Source organism: Podarcis melisellensis (genome assembly GCF_964234715.1).
Source record: "Podarcis melisellensis genome assembly, chromosome: 1".
NCBI lineage: Eukaryota > Metazoa > Chordata > Lepidosauria > Squamata > Lacertidae > Podarcis > Podarcis melisellensis.
In genome coordinates this window covers 94,034,391-94,053,058 of record NC_138528.1, presented here as the reverse complement: position 1 = coordinate 94,053,058, position 18,668 = coordinate 94,034,391, and the positions used below count along the sequence as shown (strand labels likewise).

Sequence of the window (18,668 nt, the reverse complement as noted above, 5' to 3'; positions counted from 1 at the left end):
ATTTGTAGAAAATACTTCTAGCTTTTTAACAACTCTACTGAAACATTTAAAAATCATTATTTTTGCTCTGGCAAACAGCTTTAATAACAGACGCCAACATAGTTTTTACAGTTCGAACGCTATAATTTTGCAAGCTTTGCCACCGACAGATTAAAATATTTGCGTACAGTTTGGTTACCTGTTTAGTTCTGTAGTGTAAACACATCGTTAGATATAAGGGTGTGAATTGAACAGAAGTGCACTTCAGCAGGCCTGCTACATACAATCTGCCACATTCACATGTTAGCAGCAAATTGATCTCTATGGTTTAAAAAGCTATCATCTAAGCGCAAGGTAAATGCCTTCTGATATGTCGGATAACCTCTAGGTCCCATTTGGCCCTCTCTCCCCCCTCCAGCCCATTACAATTGCTCTGCCCATGAAGATTGTTATTGAGCAGAGTGTACTCTGCTCTCCCCTTCAGCATTTCCATTACTGAGTTGTGTTAAGCAGGTAAAAGTGGGGAAACAATCACAAGTTAAAGCAAAAACAAGCTGGCAGAATGATGGACATTTGAGAAAAGAAGCCACTGGCTTATGATAGGGATGCAGGAGTGGGGGGGACTATTTAGTGCTCATTTATAGGTGAATCTCTCAAAGTCACACTTCCTGAAACAATATGCAGACCAAAACATAGCTATCCTTCAAAATTAACACTGATCTGAATTTTGTGATGCAGTTGTCCAACCAAATAATGTTTACAAAAATGCCTACTTTAGGGGGAAGTGTACATAAATATGAACATATTATTGAAAGTAACATACACAAATGTATTAGGGAAATTGCTTGCAAAAGTATGTAGTAATAATAATAATAATAATAATAATAATAATAATAATAATAATAATAAATTATTTATACCCCTCCCATCTGGCTGAGTTCCCCCAGCCACACTGGGTGGTTCCCAATCGAGTGTTAAAAACAGTACAGCATTAAATATTAAAAACTTCCCTAAACAGGGCTGCCTTCAGATGTCTTTTAAGAATAGGATAGCTCCTTATTTCCTTGACATCTGATGGGAGGGCATTCCACAGGGCGGGCGCCACTCCCGAGCAGGCCCTCTGCCTGGTTCCCTGTAACCTCACTTCAAGCAGTGAGGGAACCGCCAGAAAGCCCTCGGCACTGGACCTCAGTGTCTGGGCAGAATGATAGGGGTGGAGACGCTCCTTCAGGTAATCAAGACTGCATACGAAAATGTGATTATTAGGAGAAAACACACAAAGATGCTGATGAATTTTCATGATGAATATTTAACACACACACAAATTTCTGCAGTAATGTGGAGAATTGAATTAAAGATCAGAAAAATGAGAAACTGAATTAACCAAAACTGACAGATCCCTGCATCTCCAGTGCTAAGCATCTCTTTAATCTTGACGCCTAGAGTCTCTTCCGACCCACCTCTCAGAGTTCTAAAGCAGAACTTCCATGACTAGGTTCTTTGCAGAAGGGATGTAGAATGTTTGGCCCTCCAGATTTGTTGTACCACAATTCCCATCATTCCTCATCATTGTACATGCTGGCTGGGGAGTTCAATAACATTTGGAGGGCCAAAGGTCAGCCATTCCTAGAGCTTTTAAGTTAAAGTCCTGTGTCTCTTCCCTTCTAGGAACTAGCTCTTTGTTTCTGAGTGTTGCATGTATTTTAATACATCACAGGAAAAAAAGAATGGCCAGTCACCCAGAATATTGCTCTTATTAGCCAGTACTGCATACATGGTATGATACATGTCACCCTGCCACTTATTACATCTAGTGTTAACTAAGATAAATGTTGGCACTTGCTGACCAGAAGCAAGTTAATTCTGGCATCTTGTCCAAAATGTATGTCTGATGGTGCTTGAGCTACAGTACAAGGAAGAAATATCTGTATAGGATATCGGCATATAAGTAGACATTCTAAGAGGTATGAAATAAATTCAGACAATAACAGACTCATCAGACACTGCACTAACGAATAATTGCTTAGCATGTAGCACAATGACGGCAATATTGAACCTTGTGGATTTGTTAGGTGGCTGAGCTGAGCGCATCACTTCAGTAGAGCTCTGGTGCATTAGTCTGATGTAGGTGGAAAGGAATTAAGACCTTCTCCAGGGCATCCTAAAGGCAAGGCACCTGTGTTTGCTCCTAATGTCAGGTACAAACCTTTGTAAGTGGAAGCATTCCAAATATCAGTCACCAAGAGCAAGATAGACTTGCCCATTTCCCACTCCACATGCCTACAGCGCAACCATGCTTATCTGTAGTATCCAGGTGCCTACTCACAAATCAATTTAGATGAATGATCTGCTAAATTTCCTTTGCTTTCTTCTCCATCACTGACATGCTTAGTTATAGCACCCCACAGAGTATAATTGTTGGATAACAGAAGATATTTTATTAAAATGATATTATATTCGAAACCATTTATGAAATAATTGAGTCAATTGTGAATTAAATTATTGTCAGTTGGATAAAATCAACCGCCCATCTATATTATATCCTTATTAAGAGCACATGAATGGTTGCAGCAGTCTTGACTGCTGGTTGCAGTCTGCTAGAGAGACAACATGCATTCCATAAATACACCATAGGTGAACTAGTTTAGCTGTTTGTCCTAGTAAGACCCTAAGCTGGTTCACCCCACAGCTGTCAGTTAGCTCAGATCCTAAAAAGGTGCATTATATAGAAGATGTTTTCCATGCTGACACAAATGGATTTTGGTGGGAGGATAAAACATTTCAGCATTGCAAATATATATATGTGTCATTCATTCCTTTAGCTAGTTATTAAATCTGACTCAAATTCTAAGGAGTATTCCATAACTTTGCTGTAACTAAGCATTTAAATCAATCATTTATATTCTTGAAAGCTAGAAGAAAGTCAAAACCAACTTATATATATGAAATGGATTCTGTTTCAAAGCTGTTCTTTTTGCCAAGAGGGCATCTTAGAGCCTAAAGTTGTCCCAGTTTGTACAAGTGTCTGTTTACATAATCTGAAACACTGTTTTGATTCTGTGCACTTAACCTAAACAGGTCCAACTACATCCCACCATTACAAAGTTTGAAGTCTTAAAAGTTAATAAAATAGGAACTGTCTGTCCAAACTTTCTGAAAGCTGCATGAATTATCTACATGTTGGAGATGATAGACAGCCACATTTCAGACAGATGCATTGCAAAATGTCTAACATGCAGTAGTTCAAAGGATTTCCTTATGGGGGCAAAATTTGGCTGTTTATAAAGGTGACTATAGACATGTTTGTGGCTGGAGCACCTTTGTGTGTGTGCACAATAGAGAGGCTGTTGAGATTACAGGAAATTGCTGGAGAGAAGTCTGTAACTACCTTAATATGGCATGTGATTTTTTCAGGCAACAATATACTTCATAAGATGGAGATGTCGCTCTAACAAGCCAGAATAAAATGACCAAGTAGGTGTTTGTATCATTCTGACAAGGATTATTTTGTGGATAACAAGAGACAAAAATACAATCCCACAATATCCTAAAAAGGGGCAGAGGAAAGGGGTGCGGTGGGGGTGGGGCGCTCCGGGTGTCACCACTGAAGGGGGTGACAAAATGCCGGGTGGCACTCACCGTGGGGCCTGCAACACACCCGAGCTACGCGTCTCTTCTGGGAGTGATGCAGTGGCTTGGGCACCCACAGCCTCCACGCTGGCCTAAACAGTCTGCCTGCCACCTACCCCTCAGTGGAGTTCGTAACCCGAGGTACCACTGTATTACTAAAGTATGTAATTCTTCTAATGACCTGAAGTGTCAGTCAGTGAGGAATTTAGGGGTACTCTCCAGATGCATATAGAGTGTTACCTCAGGTTACAGATGCTTCAGGTTACAGACTCCACTAACCCAGAAATAGTACCTCAGGTTAAGAACTTTGCTTCAGGATGAGAACAGAAATTGTGCAGCGACGCCGCAGCAGCAGCGGGAGGCCCCATTAGCTAAAGTGGTGCTTCAGGTTAAGAACAGTTTCAGGTTAAGAACGGACCTCTAGAATGAATTAAGTTCTTAATCCGAGGTACCACTGTACAGTGGTACTGTACTTGACCACCTTAGCTACAAATTCTGTAAACTTCCTGCTAGCTGTTTATTATTCATATACTGTATATGTAGCAAATTTAGCAAACACAGTCCTTGGCTGTGTGTTTCATTAATCTTGAAAATTAGTGCTATGGATTCACTAAAACAAAAAAAATAAAATAAAAATAAAAATCCAATTTTAGAATCAGGGAAATGGAAAGTTAAGAGATGTTGATTTTCCCAGCTGGACAATCTTTCTAAGTCTGGGAGGCAAAAAATAAGAAATAGAAACAGAAAATAAGTAATCAGCTTTTAATAAACTTGTTCTTTCACTGAGATATATAGTTAAAAGGTAAAGGTACCCCTGCCCTTTTGGGCCAGTCATGTCCGACTCTAGGGTTGCGTGCTCATCTTGCTCTAGAGGCCGTGAGCCGGCGCTGTCTGACGACACTTCCGGGTCACGTGGCCAGCGTGACGAAGCTGCAGCTGGTGAGCCAGCACCAGCGCCGCACACGGAAACGCCGTTTACCTTCCCCCTATAAAGCGGTCCCTATTCATCTACTTGCACTTAAGAGTGCTTTCAAACTGCTACGTGGGCAGGAGCTGGGACCGAACGACGGGAGCTCACCCCGCCACGGGGATTCGAACCACCAACCATACGATCGGCAAGTCCTAGGCACTGAGGTTTTACCCACAGCGCCACCCGCGCCCCCGAGATATATAGGTATGGAACACCAAATTGTTTCAGTAACTTTTGTTTCCAAGATACATGTAGATGGATGGTGTCAGACAAGTGTTTAGGAAACTGAGCTCAACTTTTTCCATAGATATGCTTGGGTCTTGGTATACTGGCTTGGGGCTTGACGGATATCTGTGGATTAGATTATGCCTAACTGCTCAGTATTCAAGTGCTAAATAATGATTACACAGATATCATTGGTTCAATAGGCCAATTCAGCAAGTTTGAAAACTTACCAGATCAGACCTGCTTCACTTTCATAGGCTCTTCAGATGCTGTTGGACTACAACACCCATCATCACTGCCTTTGGCTGTACTTTCTGGGCCCAATGGGAGTTGGAGCTCATCAACATCTGGGGGCCACCTGAGTTTCTAAAGCATGAATATGACCTTTAGGAAACATAAAGGACTTTTATTCTCAAAATAGATTTTGCTTTCATTGAACCCTATAGTGCACATTTCAAATTAAATTAACTCATGCACATCAGCAGAGTCTCTGTTGCCCCCCCCCCCCAAAGTGGAGACATACGTGGACACAGAATCATAGTCTATTTATTTGAAAGAAACTCTGGACTCAGAGAAGGTCAGGTCTTGATATTAATGGATCTCACTTAGTCATGGTCATTCATTTTAATGGGTCTGCTCTGAGTAAAGCTTAGTTGACTACCACCCTGTTTTCTACTTGTATTGTAAACGTTGGACCCCACCACCCTTCTTTCTCTGTGCAAAAACTATTCCACCTTGCAAAACAATATTTCTATCGACATCAGATCAGAAAAAGCATAAAGAGCCAGCAATGCCGTTGGCACTGTGCATTTCTGTATAAATGGATGGCAGTCGGAAACAAAACCTTTCCCTTTCTCAGAAAGGCTACTGGATTGCCGATGAGTCCCCCTGCTTGGAATGTTTCATTTCAGAGAGGAGATCAAGGGGCTGATTTGTAACTTAGCCAGTTTGCACGAGCGCGTGCGTTTGTGCGTGTCCGCAGAAGTCACACGCCGAAGCATAATAACTTAACAGTTGATGCTCAAGGCAAATCTCCCCTCTCTCCTCTCCCGCCTGCTCCTCTCCCCCACCTTTTCCTTTCGTTCCCCATCAAAGAGCTCGATCCACCCTCGGAGCGAACGCCCTGCCCTGCCTGCTACCCCAAGGTGACAGATTGAGCCGCGCGATTGGAGGCGGCATTCTTCTTCAGAAGTCGTGCAAAAACCGGGAAGTGAGAAAGGCGGAGGGGTAGGGGAAAGAGGCGCGCTCTACAGCAGCCAGGTAGGCAGCAGCAGCAGCGTCCCCTATGCCCGGGATTCCGAATGGTCCGCTCCAGCTGAGGAGGGAAAGCGAATGTGCCGTCTGAGGGAGCCGCGCTGTGCTCCTTTCCCCCTGCGTTCTCGCTGTGGCGCCGGGCTGCGGGATCCAGCTGCTGCCGCTGCGAGGGAAAGAGAGGGCGAGCGGGGGAAAAGGCGAGCGCGCGCCCTGAGCTGCTGTTCTCCTCCCGTCTTCCACCTGCCCTTAGGGAAGCACTTCGGACTCTGGGACCACCGGTGCCACAGCCACTCGCCGCTGCCACTGGACCTCCTCCTGCTGCTGCTTTTGAGGGGGGGGGCACACTGTAGGAATGCCCGACAGTGCCGGTGAGGGAAGCCAACCCGCGTCCCAGGTGGCTGCCGCTTTGGGGCTGCCGCGCGCTCATTAGCCGCGCCCCCCCCCCCGCGCGCCCTGGCTTTGGAGCTGGCCGCTCCGGTCCTCTTTTTGGGGGCGCGCTTTTTCTCTCTCGGTTGCCTCAGTTCGGCTTGGGCTTGAGGGGGTTGGAATTGCGGTAGCCGGAGGAGGACGAGGCAGGCGGCTGCTTCCCGCGCTGCCCGGTGGGGGTTTCTCCGCCGCGTCCCTCCGCCGGCTTTCTCTCTTTCTTTCTTCTTCGTCTCCTTCATCTTCCGCGTCATCTGCTGCTTCGCTCGCACCGAGGGAAGAGAGCGGGCAGCTTTTGTCATGCCAGCGGGGCCGAGGGAAGCGGCTCTCGGACTGCAGGACCAGTGAGAGGAAGTGCCCGCGTGTCTCTCTCTCCCCCCCCCCCCACTCCTCCCCGACCATGACAGCCATGAAGGAGCAGCAGCAGGCGCCGCCGAACCCGGGCAGCCGGGGGAGCCAGGCTGCCCAGCAAGACCAGGTAGGACTTGGCAGCAACTCCGCCGCCTCAGCCCGGGCGGGTGTGGGGTGTGTGTGTGTGTGTGCTTTCCTGTGGGGGGGGGCGGCTTTCGTCCACCATTTCCTGCCCATTGAGGACTAGCATGGCAGCCCAAGTTGTGGCAAATAATTGGGGGGAAGAAGAAGAAACAGAGATGAGAGTCCGCTTTGGCGCGCGAGCATCAGCGTCCAGGAAGGCACAATATGGGGCCAGGTGCTGTTGCTTCTGCTGCTGCCGCCTCTTTCCCTGGAAAAGAAGACTTTCCCACTTGGCGGAGACTGTTGCTTATGCGTGCGGAAAGGATCCTTTCAGCCAGGCTGCAAGTGATGGGGGGGGGGGAGATTGGCGGGCAATGGATGGGGGAAGGAGGTGAGGTGGGTGGGGTGGGAAAGGGAGCCATGGCCTGAGAGGGGAGGAAGGGAACCTGAGTGCATCTCCCTCTTTGGCAGGCAAAGTACTAAAGGGAGCCCTGCTTTTAGATGCATCTAATAACAGTACAGCCCACTGACCTTTATGGGGCAGAGAAGATTTGGTGGGGGAGGGGAGGGGGCAGTCAAAGGGAAACAGAAGGCTTTTGGCTTCGATGGAGAGAAGGGAAAAGATGCAGAGGTCTGAAGACAAGAGTCCAGTGTTGTGTTCCTCTTTGGAAAAGACTATCGGATGAAGTAATAGGTGTGTGCAAGAGAGAGATGATATGGCTGTACAGGTGCAGAGGGGAGGAGAAGGCACAGCACTAGGAAATTCAGGGAGATGAGGAAGAATGCAGACCATCATATTCAGAGCCTTCTGTTGTCATCCTAAGGAATGTTTGCTGTTCTCCCTTGGTTTTTCTGTCTTTGGTTGTGGGCTTCTTTGCACTAAACAAAGACAGCAAATAGAAAATGTGCAGGCTTTTTATAGATGCGTTGTGTTTACATCAATTAATGGCCCTCAGAAGAGGCTGCCAGCTATCAGGTCACTGGTTAATAGTGGCATTCTAGAGAGGAGAAAAGGCTGGCTGGTGTTACCAGAGATGGTGCTGTGCGCTCAGTATAGACACAAGGAATCTGTGAAATTCTCTCTGCTTGTCAGTTACTCTGTTGCCAGAAGCAGGGATAAAAGGAGTGAAATAAACTGGTGTGTGTAGAGAGAGATTTGGGAGTGAGATGCAAAAACTTGTGCCAGCCCAATACAAGAAACAGAAGGAAAATGTTATTGATTCTCTAGAGCTCCGTTTAGGGTTTTCATCATTGTTGCTTGTCCTTTGCTCCCGGTTAACACTTGCAAAAGTATTCACTGACATGCTACAGAGATACTGTAGTGGTATTTTTTTTTAACTAAACAAAGCAATTACAAAGTACTCAGTTGTCAAGACTGTACTTCAAATCATGACTTCTAACATACATATTTATCTCTCCCCCCCCCCCTTTTCTGGGATGCTTCATGTTTATATTAGTAAATCTTACTGCCTGCAGCACTAAGATGTCTCTACCATTTTTAAGGTGGAAAGGAGCAATTTGGAGCAATTTGTTTCTGAAGTGTAAAGTGTGGACAAGATGGGAATGTCTGTTTACAGATATATCCTTTCAAGTATTCACATATCTTAGGTTTCATTACAGTAAGCAGCTGTATCTTATAGTAGCTCACGAATCAGAGAAACTGTTTCATTAGCTGTCAATTTTCCTGCGAGTTCTCCATGCAGCCCCCCCACTTCTTTCCATTAACCCATGACACTACCTCGAAAGGCATTGCAGAGTTTGAGAAAGTGGGAGGAAGAGGGGAGCTAAGCAGAACATATTGGAGATTGACAAAGGCACATCTGCTCTAAGCCATGTATGGCTAATAATGACAAGTACAATTAATGTTTTTCACAAACATATTTCAACTTGCAATAAGATTTCCCCCCCCCATTGTCTTTGTGAAAACTATTGGACAAGATTTATATCTCTCTGTCTCTCTCTCTATAACATTTACTACATATTCAGTATGTTTTATAATGTCAATTTTCTCAGTAGAAGATTTTGCACTGACTACCTATTTAGTTTCTTTTCTGAATTATTCACAAAAAGGTAATGCCCAAGTTAGATTTTTAAGTGTGGCCCTCCATCTCAAATTACATGCCATTGTTTTCTGAAACACTAAACTTAATTAGTAAGTTGCAGCTTTGTTGTGAGAAGTCTTTTAATGTTCTGAGTAAAATTGATGCATTAATTAAACTTGTTTGGGAGAGAGTGATTGGGTTATTTCAGTCAGTACTTAATGCTTATGTGGAGGACAGATTCATGTGGCTTTTTGAAATTTTACAGAGTTCTGTATCGAATAAAATATTACTACTTTTGTTCCTTGTAATTAATTTAATTGGGTTTGCAGCCTGTCCTGCTAAAATCTCATCTTACTCACTACTGGCCTTGCATTGCTATGTTGGTCACACTTCCATTTTTCAAGCTAAGCAGCTGTCGCTTTTGCCTAGGCCATGTAGTGACTAATGCCTAGCTGTGGCAGCATTCGGACACAGGTGTCTCAATGCAATGTGAAGGGCTGTAGTTCATAGTACAGCATTTGCAAAAGGTCCAAGCTTCGATCTCTGGTTGGGCTGGAGGAGGGACTCCTGCCTGAATCCCTGGAGAACCACTGCTGGTGAGTGTCAGATAAGATAGAACAATTGTCTGACTTGGTATAAGGCAGCTTCCTATGTATAACATGCATATAACTTTCAGCTTCTGCAGACCAGTAAACACTCACAACTTGATTCCAGTTACTATTTTGCTGGTAAATCCATATACAATGCTACCTCAGGTTACAGATGCTTCAGGTTACAGACTCCGCTAATCCAGAAATAGTACCTTGGGTTAAGAACTTTGCTTCAGGATGAGAACAGAAATCGCATGGCAGCGGTGGCATTTGGAGGCCCCATTAGCTAAAGTAGTACCTCAGGTTAAGAACAGTTTCAGGTTAAGAACGGACCTCCGGAATGAATTAAGTTCTTAACCCGAGCTACCACTGTATAAACATAAAAATAGCATTACTGCTATTGCTTTCTTCTGTATTAGATAGAAATAGGGAGGAAAAATAGTATTCACACTGAAATAACCTGCCTAGTTGGTGATATTATTCAGAAAGGTGAAATCGCAAGCAGAACAGTTGAGTTCCTCAATGGAGTATCTCCCAGGGCTTTGTAGGAGCCAACTCCCTTTGCTCTCCCAATAAAATATTTGAGGGAGATGCCACCCCAGTAGATGGGCATTGTCATTAAAATAGTGTGTGCACGCCATGTCATGTGACTGATTATGCAGAGTGGGGTTTACCGGCTCCCCCAATATTTTATTCAAGTTGGTACCCCTGCAGGGCTGGGTTAAATATCAGCTATGATTTAAAGTAAATAAATGCAAAATGTAAAGTCCATCACTTTTTATTCCCATAAAAAATATGTGCTGATGGAAGTCAGATGTTAGACCTGTGCTAGATAACTAACTGAATATATAAAGTCAGTATGTTGTTTCATTAACGAAAAGCTTATTTAGGGCCAAGCTGGACATAGAGTCTTAGAATTGTAGAGTTGGAAAGGACCATGATGGTCATCTAGTCCAAACCCCTGCAATGCTGGAATCTTTTGCCCCAGGTGGGATTCAAATCTATAACCCTGTGATCAAGAGTCTCATGCTCTACCAACTGAACTTTTCCAGCAGCCAGAGATCTGTGATGAGGATTTTTGCTGCTACTTTGGAGAGCAGAAAATTATGCTGTGAAAGTAGGAGCTTTTCCAACACCATTTCCATCATTTAAATTGTGCTTTCTCACTCACCAAAGCTGCTGAAGCTACCATTAACTATGCAGGGAAAAACATAAGGTATGTTTCCCCCTGTGAAAGTAATGGCAGCACACTTTAGACTAGGAAAATGGTTAGGCAAGAGAGGTTTAAACACCCATTCCCCATTGCTCTCCAAAGTATCCAAATATAACTTCTTGCTCTTGACATATTTGGAAAACAATAGTTTACACATCTCATGGAAAGTATAGACAAGAACAACTAAGATGATTAAATGACTCAAACACCCAAGTGTAAAGTGATTTGAGATTTTACTTGGGAGCAGGGAAGATGACTAGGGTTTAGTTAGAAACTTGTAGTGATTCATATGATTATCAATGGTAGAGAGAAACTTTCTTGCTCTCACAGGAGCATGAGAACGTGGAATCACTTAGGTACAAATGATTAGATGTCACACAAATTATTGGATGTGACAGGAGTTATGTGATTACATCTCCTGAAAAGAAAAATACAGGCAATATTATTGATTGTATCAGTGGAGTGGGCAGTTTGGATCAGAGCAATGGCACTGGGATTGGTTTAATTTTCCTATACACCATTTTTTTGGTTCAATCCCAAAATACTACTTGTTTCCCCTTGCAGCTTGATCCACCAAGTTAGATTTCTGCAACCAGACAAGGTTCTCCCTTCTGCATTTGAATTTCACCCCAGGGCTCAAGAAAATTTATTGGTTTTATTTAGACATGTGACACAATCCTTCCCCAGGTAGTTCCAGTTTCCATATATTTGGGGTTCACAAAATTACTCCCCTCTCTCATACCATGCCAGGCCATTACAGAAGATGAGGTATGTGCACACTTCCTATCTAGTAAACTCCTTCTGCTCAGAGTGATAGTGGGATAAGTGGAGTTGGTGAAGATGAAGGATGTGCACACTCATGCCCCCTTTTCCTGAAATGGGACACACAGATGTGCTCGCAGGCAGAGTAGTTTGGCAAAACTGGCATCTGTTTTGTTCTCTAAATATCCCTTCACATGTCAGTGCTATAAACGTGTGGAATAACTACTCGCATATATTTTCTTCAAAATCCACGTTTGCTATGACCACGAAGAACAGAGAGGCAAAACTATAGAATCCCAGCAGGGATTTATCCTTTCATCTGTTAAGAATATAAGAAAATGAAGAAAGAAAGGGGAAAAAAACATAGGGGAAAAAAATCACAAACTGTTGAGGCTCCTGAAATATACTTGCAGGTCACTGTCAAACGCAACTGTTTGTTTTTAGCTATCTGCAGATGTGGCTCAAACAAATGCAAGATTTTCTGGAAAACCATAAGAACAGGAAAGCATGGCTATTGTCCTCTCCTCTCCCCCACCCTCAAATGAAAGCTGAAGTTCCTAGGATACCACATTCCATGCCAGATTTAAGACTAAAAAGATACAGAGAATGCATGTAGAGGTGTGTGTGTGTGTGTGTGTGTGTGTGTGTGTGTGTGAGAGAGAGAGAGAGAGAGAGAGAGAGAGAGAGAGAGAGAGAGAGAGAGAGAGAAATGCTGAAAATTGAATAAAACACAAATTTTCTGTCCCCCAATACACCCACACTCTGGCAATACATCCCAGATGTCACAATAATATTTCACATACACAAAAAGTCAGCTCATCCTGTTTTACATCTCCAACTTTAACTGAATTCTTTTTTTAAAACTATAAAATACCTAAATGCTTCTTTCTGAACCTAAATTAACTTTCCTCAAATCTGCTTGAAGAATTCATCAAATGGCATTTATCCGCCTCTCACTTCTAGCAACTTTCCACAATATATCAAACAATAGCCCCTAATGAGCATAAGAGAAACTACAGCCATTCAATATAATGTACCCATGTGGGGTGCTAGTTGATGAATGCTTCTATTTTGCCACAGATGAGAATACTCACATAATCCCTACAGGTATGAACACTGTGAGAGACTAGTTTGTTTACAAAAAAGCAGTTAAGCGGTACCATCTTGTAGAGGTTATTGCTGTTTATGCAAACTATCTGAAGATTAAAAATAAACAAGCATTCAGTTCATTGATACGAGTAATCTATTCTAATGGATCCTAACGATAATATCAAATTTGCATACATTTCCTACATATTTTAGGCAGATTCCCATAGCATGTGAAATATACCTTGTATGTTCTTTGGCATAGGATTCATTCATAACTCAAGGCTTTCATTCTCTTTCTCTCCCCCCCCCTCTCTCTCTCTCTCTCTCTCTCTCCCTCTCTCCCTCCCTCCCTCCCTCCCTCCCTCCCTCCCTCCCTCCCTCCCTCCCTCCCTCCCTCCACACACAAACACACACACACACACACACACACACACAGTAATTTGTTGATTACAAATATCATAATTTTTAATTTCTTTTTTACAATTCTATCCTGTCTTTCTTTCTTCATGGAACCAATAGTGGCATGTGCAAACAACAAATTTCTGTCTGTCTTTCTATAGGAATTCAGTGTAGTGCTAAGCACATAGCTCCATCAGCACATTTCTGCTTGCCTGATGGAATGATTTGCCCTCTCCTCCCTCCCATATGCTGTTTTAGGGGTTCTCCCAAACTCTCCACCGTGCTTATACTAGCAGAAGTCTTTGCATGGGCTTCCTCCGAGAAGGCTTGTTAGTTGAATCCTGCCTACTGGATGAGGGTTCTCTCCTATGCCCCAATGCTTTGTGGTAGCTTCACACTAAAATGATACCTAGCTTGTTATTACCTTCATGCACTCGTAGTCAAGAGCCTCATAGTCAGTCCCACTGCCGATGTGCTTGCTATTCAAGTGAATAATTTACTAGGTTGAAATGCACTGGATAGCCTGGATATGTCATCAGGCTTCATCAAGTCTGCAACATCTATGGTTCCAGAGGCATAATGCCATCCCATGACACTCATAATAATTGCTCTTGCAAGCAGGTCCAAAGGGGCAGGTAGGATAAACCATAGGAACCAAAAACCTCATGTCAGAGAACTTACTCCTACAAAATAATTGCATGCAATGAACCAAAAATCTTTTAACAGTGTTCAGAACTTTAGATAACCTTTTCTACTTTGTTCAGTAATTCTTTCACAACTGAATCAAAATAAATTACGTAAGAACCTCATTTCTATGGGACTTATGGGATGAAGAATTATAGCGTTCAGATAAGTATTCAGTTTGACACCAGTAGAACTTCACAACCTATGACAACCTACCAAGACTGTTTGGATTAGTACAACTAAACTAAGACTTGTCACCAACAGCTACCATTGTGGGATGATATCAACTGGTATTAAGCAAAACTGTTGCTCAACACAGAATATGCAGTAGAGAACTAGGTGAGGATATCATAGGGGCAGATCTAGAATGTGTTACCTATATGGCTCCATCCTCTCACTCTCTGCTGTCACAGTTATAACTAAGTTGAAAGGTTTCTGGTTGTGGTGGCACCCTTGTTGACTTCTCTTTTCTGCCACAAATTTCATAGCAGTAGCAGTCATCCCAGTGGTGCCCATTCTCCAGGCAACTGGAAGCTGCAGCTTTATTTCCCATTAACCTTAATGCTGTGTTTTTACAGCTGTGCATTGAGTTATATGGTTGGATAGGTTTGCGTGACAAAGATTTAAATCCATTCATAAACCACTTCTCAGTCACAATCCAAGGGCATTTCAAAATACATTCACAACAAGTTACACTGGTTTAAATCCAGAGTAACGTTTCTACAAATGGAAGGGGATATGAACCAGCAAACACTCCTGCACATTGAAAGAGAAGGGGATTCAATTTCTGTCAATCTCCCCTTCCCCTGCAGACTCTTGCACTGTTCTGGAGGAGCTTCCAATCCTTTAGAACACATTTTCAGGTGGGCATGTGGGCTTTTTGGGGGGCAAAAAATCCCTTTCCCCCTTAAATACATACAAACATAAAAAGAGCTCTGCTAGATCTAAATTTGAATCTTAACCTTAATTATGATCTTCGCTTTGAACCCCCCCTCCCATGTTCATCAATATACCAACACTTTATATTGTTTCATTAGTAACCTAAGAGGAAAAATAACTATTACTTAATCTAAGAACAACCACAAGGGCTCCTGGTTAAATGTTTGGCTATGTGTGTTGATTGTTATGTTAACTCTGTTCTATCTTGTTTCCCCTTTCTTATTGTTTTAGTTTAAACCAATTCACAAACCAAGACCATTGACTACTAATAATGAACCATGTGTCATAGACATTGCTGCAAAATTATTGTGCTATTTTTGTGATATACAAATGACATGTGAAAACTTTTTCTAATTTTTGTACCGTTTATTATCCCTTACCTACCCCATGATCCTCATTTATAAAACTCAATAAAAAGTTTTTCAAAAAGAAAAAGAGCTCTGGTAGATTTGACCAGAGGCCTATTTATATAAAACAAATAATCTATTAAATGCAAACATGCACACAAAAACCACAAAAATATTAATTAATCTTATTTAATAAGATTGTATCTAATAACTTTTTTTGTATTATTCACTAGGAATTAATCATGAGCTGCTTGGTAACACAGAAACTTGACATTTTATAATATGTACTTGATGTTGAGGGTTGTTGTTGCTGCTGCTGCTGCTGTTTGCTTCTTATCAAGCCTGCATGATTGAATACTGCATGTACCACTTTGCCTGATTCAATACTTTCACTATGTGTAACAATTCAGCTTGGTTAACAATTGCCTTAGGACTGTTTCTATGTGGTTGGCTTGATTCTATTTTATATTTGCATATGCTTGAAACAAGAAGCAATATTCCAGTACATAAGCAAAACTGTATTGGTATTCCTCCTTCCCACCCGCTGTATTTTCTATCTTACTGGATATTTCACTAGTAATATTACTCAGCTTTATATAAAATATTGGTGTTTTTTAAAAAAAATAGGTAGTAATTTGTGATACAGTGGTACCTTGGGTTACATACGCTTCAGGTTACATACGCTTCAGGTTTCAGACACCGCTAACCCAGAAATATTACCCCGGGTTAAGAACTTTGCTTCAGAATGAGAACAGAAATCGTGCTCTGGTGGCGTGGCAGCAGCAGGTTAAGAACAGTTTCAGGTTAAGATCAGACCTCCGGAACAAATTAAGTATTTAACCCGAGGTACCACTGTATAGTCATAGGTTGTGAAAATAAATAATAGTAGACAAAACATTTTTATTGTGGTTACATTGCCTACCAAAGGTGAATTTCCGTTCTAGAAATCTAAATGTTAAAACTTTGTATTTCTTAATTCAAGTCTATGAATTACAGCTTACTAGGACTTTTAAATATGTGAACAAGTTCTTCCATTAATCGTGTTACTACAAGAATAGAAGTAGACCCAGCAGCTTTAAAGGACTGGAATGAAATATTAAAAACATTCATAGATCAAATGAATGTTTTAATAGCTCCTTCTGCCATAAATCATGTATTTCTTGACAAATGACTGTATACTTTCAGACACATTTTAGAGTCTTAAAAGTTTAAAAGTTAATGGGTAACAGCATAAAAAAGCAATGAGGATTCAAAGGTCACCTGGGTCATCTAGTTTAATATCTCCAGAGTTCAGTGGTAGAGCATCTGCTTGGAATGCAGGAGATCCAAGATTCCACCTGCAGCATCTCCAGGTAGGTCAGGGAGAAGCTCATGTCTGAAATCTTGGGAGAACTGCTTCTGGTCACATTAGTCAGTACTAAGCTGAGCTAGATGGACCTATGGTCTAACTTCGTATATGGGTATGAGGGACGCGGGTGGCGCTGTGGTCTAAACCACTGAGCCTCCTGGGCTTGCTGATTGGGAAGTCGGTGGTCTGAATCCCCGCAGCGGGGTGAGCTCCCGTTGCTCTGTCCCAGCTCCTGCCAACCTAGCAGTTCGAAAGCACATCAGTGCAAGTAGATAAATAGCTACCATTGTGGCAGGAATGTAAATGGCGTTTCTGTGCACTCTGGCACTCGTCATGGTCCTGCATGCTCCAGTAGTGGTTTAGTCATGCTGGCCACATGACCCAGAAAACTGTGGACAAATGCCGGCTCCCTTGGCCTGAAAGCGAGATGAGCCTGCAACCCCATAGTTGCCTTTGACTGGACTTAACTGTCCAGGAGTCCTTTACCTTTACCTTTTACCTATATGGGTAGGATTCATCATGGATGTTGCATAAATATTCTACCTTTCCCCTCTGCAGTATGGCTACTAGCTATTGGTTTGGCTTCTCATCACAGCCCTTTTTTGGCAAAAGATACACCCCATTAATTTCTATAAAACAAACGAGGCAAATAAAATAAATTTCCTTATATACTTTAGAGCTTATATCTGGATGCCTGTGGGTGGTTCAGAGATTTTTGTCTAACTTTATGTGTGCTTGATGATTCGGTGCAACGTGTCTAAGGATGTGTGGCAGAAGTTGCTGATGTACAAGGTGAAAAGATTTTATACTGATAAAGGATGGCATCCAACGAATATCTGCTGACAGAAAGCATCTGTCATAGGACTGGGGGAGCGAGACAATTTTTACTGATTTCCCCCATGCATTTCCCTTGTATCCCCCCTAATTTGCCTCCCTAATTTGAGGGTAAGAAGGAATCACTGAAAATTCTCTTCCTCTCTAATTCCACTGACAGATTCATTCCATTAGTGGAACACACACCACTGGCTATCACTCCCCAAATAGTGATATGGAGAATTGAAGTAGTATCTCAAAGCTATGTACAGCTTGCTTGTGTATATTGTTGTTGACAAAAAAGTGTATTGAAAGTCCTAATTCTTCTTATTCTCCATTCTCCACTCACAAAAATAACCCCTTGCCTGATTTTTTATAACTCAGATCTCAGACAAAACCATGTACAGTATCATAATATATGCTGGGTATTATGAGAAATTACTACTGTGTAGTAGGTGATGATTCTTCACACCTTCAAGCTAAAGGTGGTAGTGGTGAATATCTCAATAATGACTAACAGAAGAGGATATGCTGATAAGTTAGCAGAGAAGCGGGTGGAGAGCTTACCAGTTAGTATTTGTGCCTGGTAAAGCATTTATGATACCATGTTGTCCTTGTTCCAGATGTATGCAACATAGGTAGAAACTTTCACAAAATGTGCAAATAATATTTTTGCAGTGGCAAACCTAGTTTTTATTAAAGCTACGATATTCAGGATGAATTTATTAATTTTTGTGCTTTTGATACTTGGTTGGTTTGCGGTGCCTTTTTGGGCTTTGGTCCTTGCCCATGACTGTTTGACCCTTCATTTACCTACAATTGCCTTCTTTCTCCCAAAAGAAAATTTCAACCCAACTTGCCTAGTCAAAATGCAAAGGAAATAATATCTCATTCTTTTGCTTCCAGCAAATTGGTTTCTGTTCCTCTGACAATGCTATGCAGAAAGACTCTGTAGAATGAAATAATCTGTGTGTGTGTGTGTGTGTGTGTGAGAGAGAGAGAGAGAGAGAGAGAGAGAGAGAGAGAAACAGACAGACAGACAGACAGACTGTGATGGAGGGGAATCATAAAAGGGGCACTGCATCTCTTTCTTCAGGTTAAATATAAACAATACCAATTAACAATGAGCATGTGGTTAACATAATGCATTTTCTTCATAATTTCCACATTAAAACGAGTTAATTTAAAATGCTAGTTTGCTCTTTAAATAATGATAATCCTTCACATTGAGCTAGGGATGATTCTGAAAATGAATGCAATGTCAATATATTTTGATTCCATTGTGCTTCCTTCTTTGCTTCCCACCGCATTCTCATTCACTATTTCTCTCAGTTCCCGTGATAAAATATTTAACTAAAGTTAAATTAGTTCTGCTTGCCATCTACTTTATCTGATATTTAATTTACTAAACAAGAGTATTCCAGTTCTAACCATCTCTTACAAGAAAAATAGAAAAGGAACGGTATGCTATTCATACCTTAATTCAA

At 42.1% G+C, this 18,668-nt stretch overlaps 1 protein-coding gene across 3 annotated transcripts in view; it reads left to right on the top strand.

Annotated features, from left to right (window-relative positions):
- Positions 1–18,668, top strand: part of DPP10 (dipeptidyl peptidase like 10) — a 582,520-nt gene that overhangs the window by 339,310 nt on the left and 224,542 nt on the right. The window contains exon 1 of one of the 3 annotated variants that reach the window (XM_081921712.1): positions 6,013–6,959. The exons of 1 other annotated variant lie outside the window; for it this stretch is intronic. In XM_081921712.1, the coding sequence (XP_081777838.1) occupies positions 6,882–6,959 (78 nt within the window). In that variant the 5' untranslated portion in view covers positions 6,013–6,881. Of the gene's footprint in view, positions 1–6,012; positions 6,960–7,169; positions 7,191–18,668 lie in introns of those variants that run through there. One more of the 3 variants, XM_081921714.1, reaches the window with a different exon arrangement.